General features: G+C 40.9%; 1 protein-coding gene across 1 annotated transcript; it reads left to right on the plus strand.

The window, feature by feature from the left end:
* The first annotated feature begins 385 nt into the window (after window positions 1–385).
* Window positions 386–2,110, plus strand: LOC114390206 (cytochrome P450 94B3-like). The gene has a single exon (XM_028350910.1). The coding sequence runs from the start codon at window positions 433–435 to the stop codon at window positions 1,972–1,974; it is 1,542 nt and encodes a 513-aa protein (XP_028206711.1). The 5' UTR covers window positions 386–432; the 3' UTR covers window positions 1,975–2,110.

The following is a 2,110-nucleotide window of genomic DNA, read 5'->3' on the forward strand; positions in this document are numbered from 1 at the left end:
AGCACATAATGGATGAAAGCGTGTAAAAGTTTTATATTTAAAATGAATCTAATCAGATCCTCATTTTAATGACATTCTAGCTCTAAATATTTAATATGTAAATGAAAATATTCAAATATTAACAAGGACTCACGTATTATTTAAGAAGATATAAAGTGAGAAAATATTGAAAATATACTCATCATTTTTTGAATGAAATATATATATATATATATATATATAAAACCAAATTCACGAGATATTAATTGGTTTAAATCAAGAATAAATATATTTTCATTTGCTAAATGTTGAATATATCCAGCTCTCAAATAAAGGTCACACATAATTACTAAAATAATATGCACATTTAAATACCATATAAAGAGTCAACTCATAAGGGCCAATATCATCTTTCACAGTGCTCTCCATATTACTCCTTCTCATGGTGGTAATATGGGAGGAGCATTCATGATCCTCCTTTCCCTTCCCTTCTCCCTCATCTTCCTCCTCATCCTCTTCTACATAACCCTCCCCGCAACAACGGGGCGAGGGAAGAAAATCTCTGGCCCCGCTGGTCCGGCAACCTATCCCCTCATAGGTTGCCTGATATCCTTCTACAGGAACAGGTACCGTTTGTTGGATTGGTACACTGAGCTACTAGCTCAGTCCCCAACCAACACCATAGTGGTTCAAAGGCTTGGTGCACGTAGAACCATTGTGACAACAAACCCACAAAATGTTGAGTACATGCTCAAGACAAACTTCAACAACTTCCCCAAAGGGAAGCCCTTCACCGAGATCCTTGGCGATTTCCTCGGTCAAGGGATCTTCAACGTGGATGGAGAGTCGTGGCTCGCCAGTCGGAGGCTGGCAAGCCACGAGTTCTCCACCAAGTCCCTGAGGGAGTTTGTCATGCACACGTTGGAGAAAGAAGTGTGTGAGAGGCTTGTGCCAGTGCTTGATGAGGCACTGTGTGGTGAGAACAAGGTGGTTGACTTGCAAGAGCTGCTAAGGAGATTCTCATTCAATGTGATCTGCAAGTTCACATTGGGGACTAATAATTATAATAGGTGCTGTTTGGACCCTTCTGTTCCTACTTGTCCCCTTGCAAGGGCTTTTGATGTGGCTGCAGAGGTGTCTGCTAAACGTGGAGCAGCACCCTTGTTCATGATCTGGAGGGTGAAGAGATGGTTTTGTGCTGGATCTGAGAGATTGCTTAAGATTGCTGTTGGGGAAGTTCAGACTCATGTCATGAGAATGATTCAAGAGAGGAAGCAAAAGGGTGAGATAAACTATTATGAAGATGATCTCTTGTCAAGGCTTATATGTGCAGGTCATGAAGAGGAGGTGATTAGAGACATGGTGATAAGTTTCATCATGGCAGGAAGGGACACTACTTCAGCAGCTATGACATGGTTCTTTTGGGTTCTATCACATTATTCCCATTTGGAGGACAAGATAGTGGAGGAGGCAAAAGGGGTGTTGGATTATGAGTCACTAAAGAATTTGAGTTTCTTGAAGGCATGTTTGTGTGAGTCCATGAGGCTGTATCCACCAGTGGCGTGGGACTCTAAGCATGCCACTGATGATGATCTGTTGCCAGATGGCACTGTGGTCAAAGCAGGAGATAGGGTCACATATTTTCCCTATGGAATGGGGAGAATGGAAGACTTGTGGGGGAAGGATTGGTTTGAATTTAGACCAAATCGATGGTTTGTGGAACCAAGAAACAGTGAAGGAATAGTGTTGAATGAGGTTTCTCCTTTTTTGTTTCCAATTTTTCAGGCTGGTCCAAGGGTGTGTCTAGGCAAGGAAATGGCCTTCATTCAAATGAAGTATGTGGTGGCTTCAATTCTTAGCCGATTCACATTTAAAATTGTTAGTCCAGATAGGCCTATATTCGTGCCACTGCTCACGGCACACATGGCTGGCGGCTTAAGAGTAATGGTTCGTAAAAGGGAAAAAAAAAAGAAGAAAAAAACTGAGTTAGATTAACTCAGACTTTTTTTTATATTCAATCGAGTCAATGGTACTCATTAAATTAGATACTTTAAGGCACTCCATTTTGTAATTCCCTTTTTCTGTTCTCATATTGAGAGCTAATTGAAGAAGGGGAAATATAGTTGGTACA

This window comes from Glycine soja, chromosome 16 (genome assembly GCF_004193775.1).
Source record: "Glycine soja cultivar W05 chromosome 16, ASM419377v2, whole genome shotgun sequence".
In the NCBI taxonomy this organism is placed as follows: Eukaryota; Viridiplantae; Streptophyta; class Magnoliopsida; order Fabales; family Fabaceae; genus Glycine; species Glycine soja.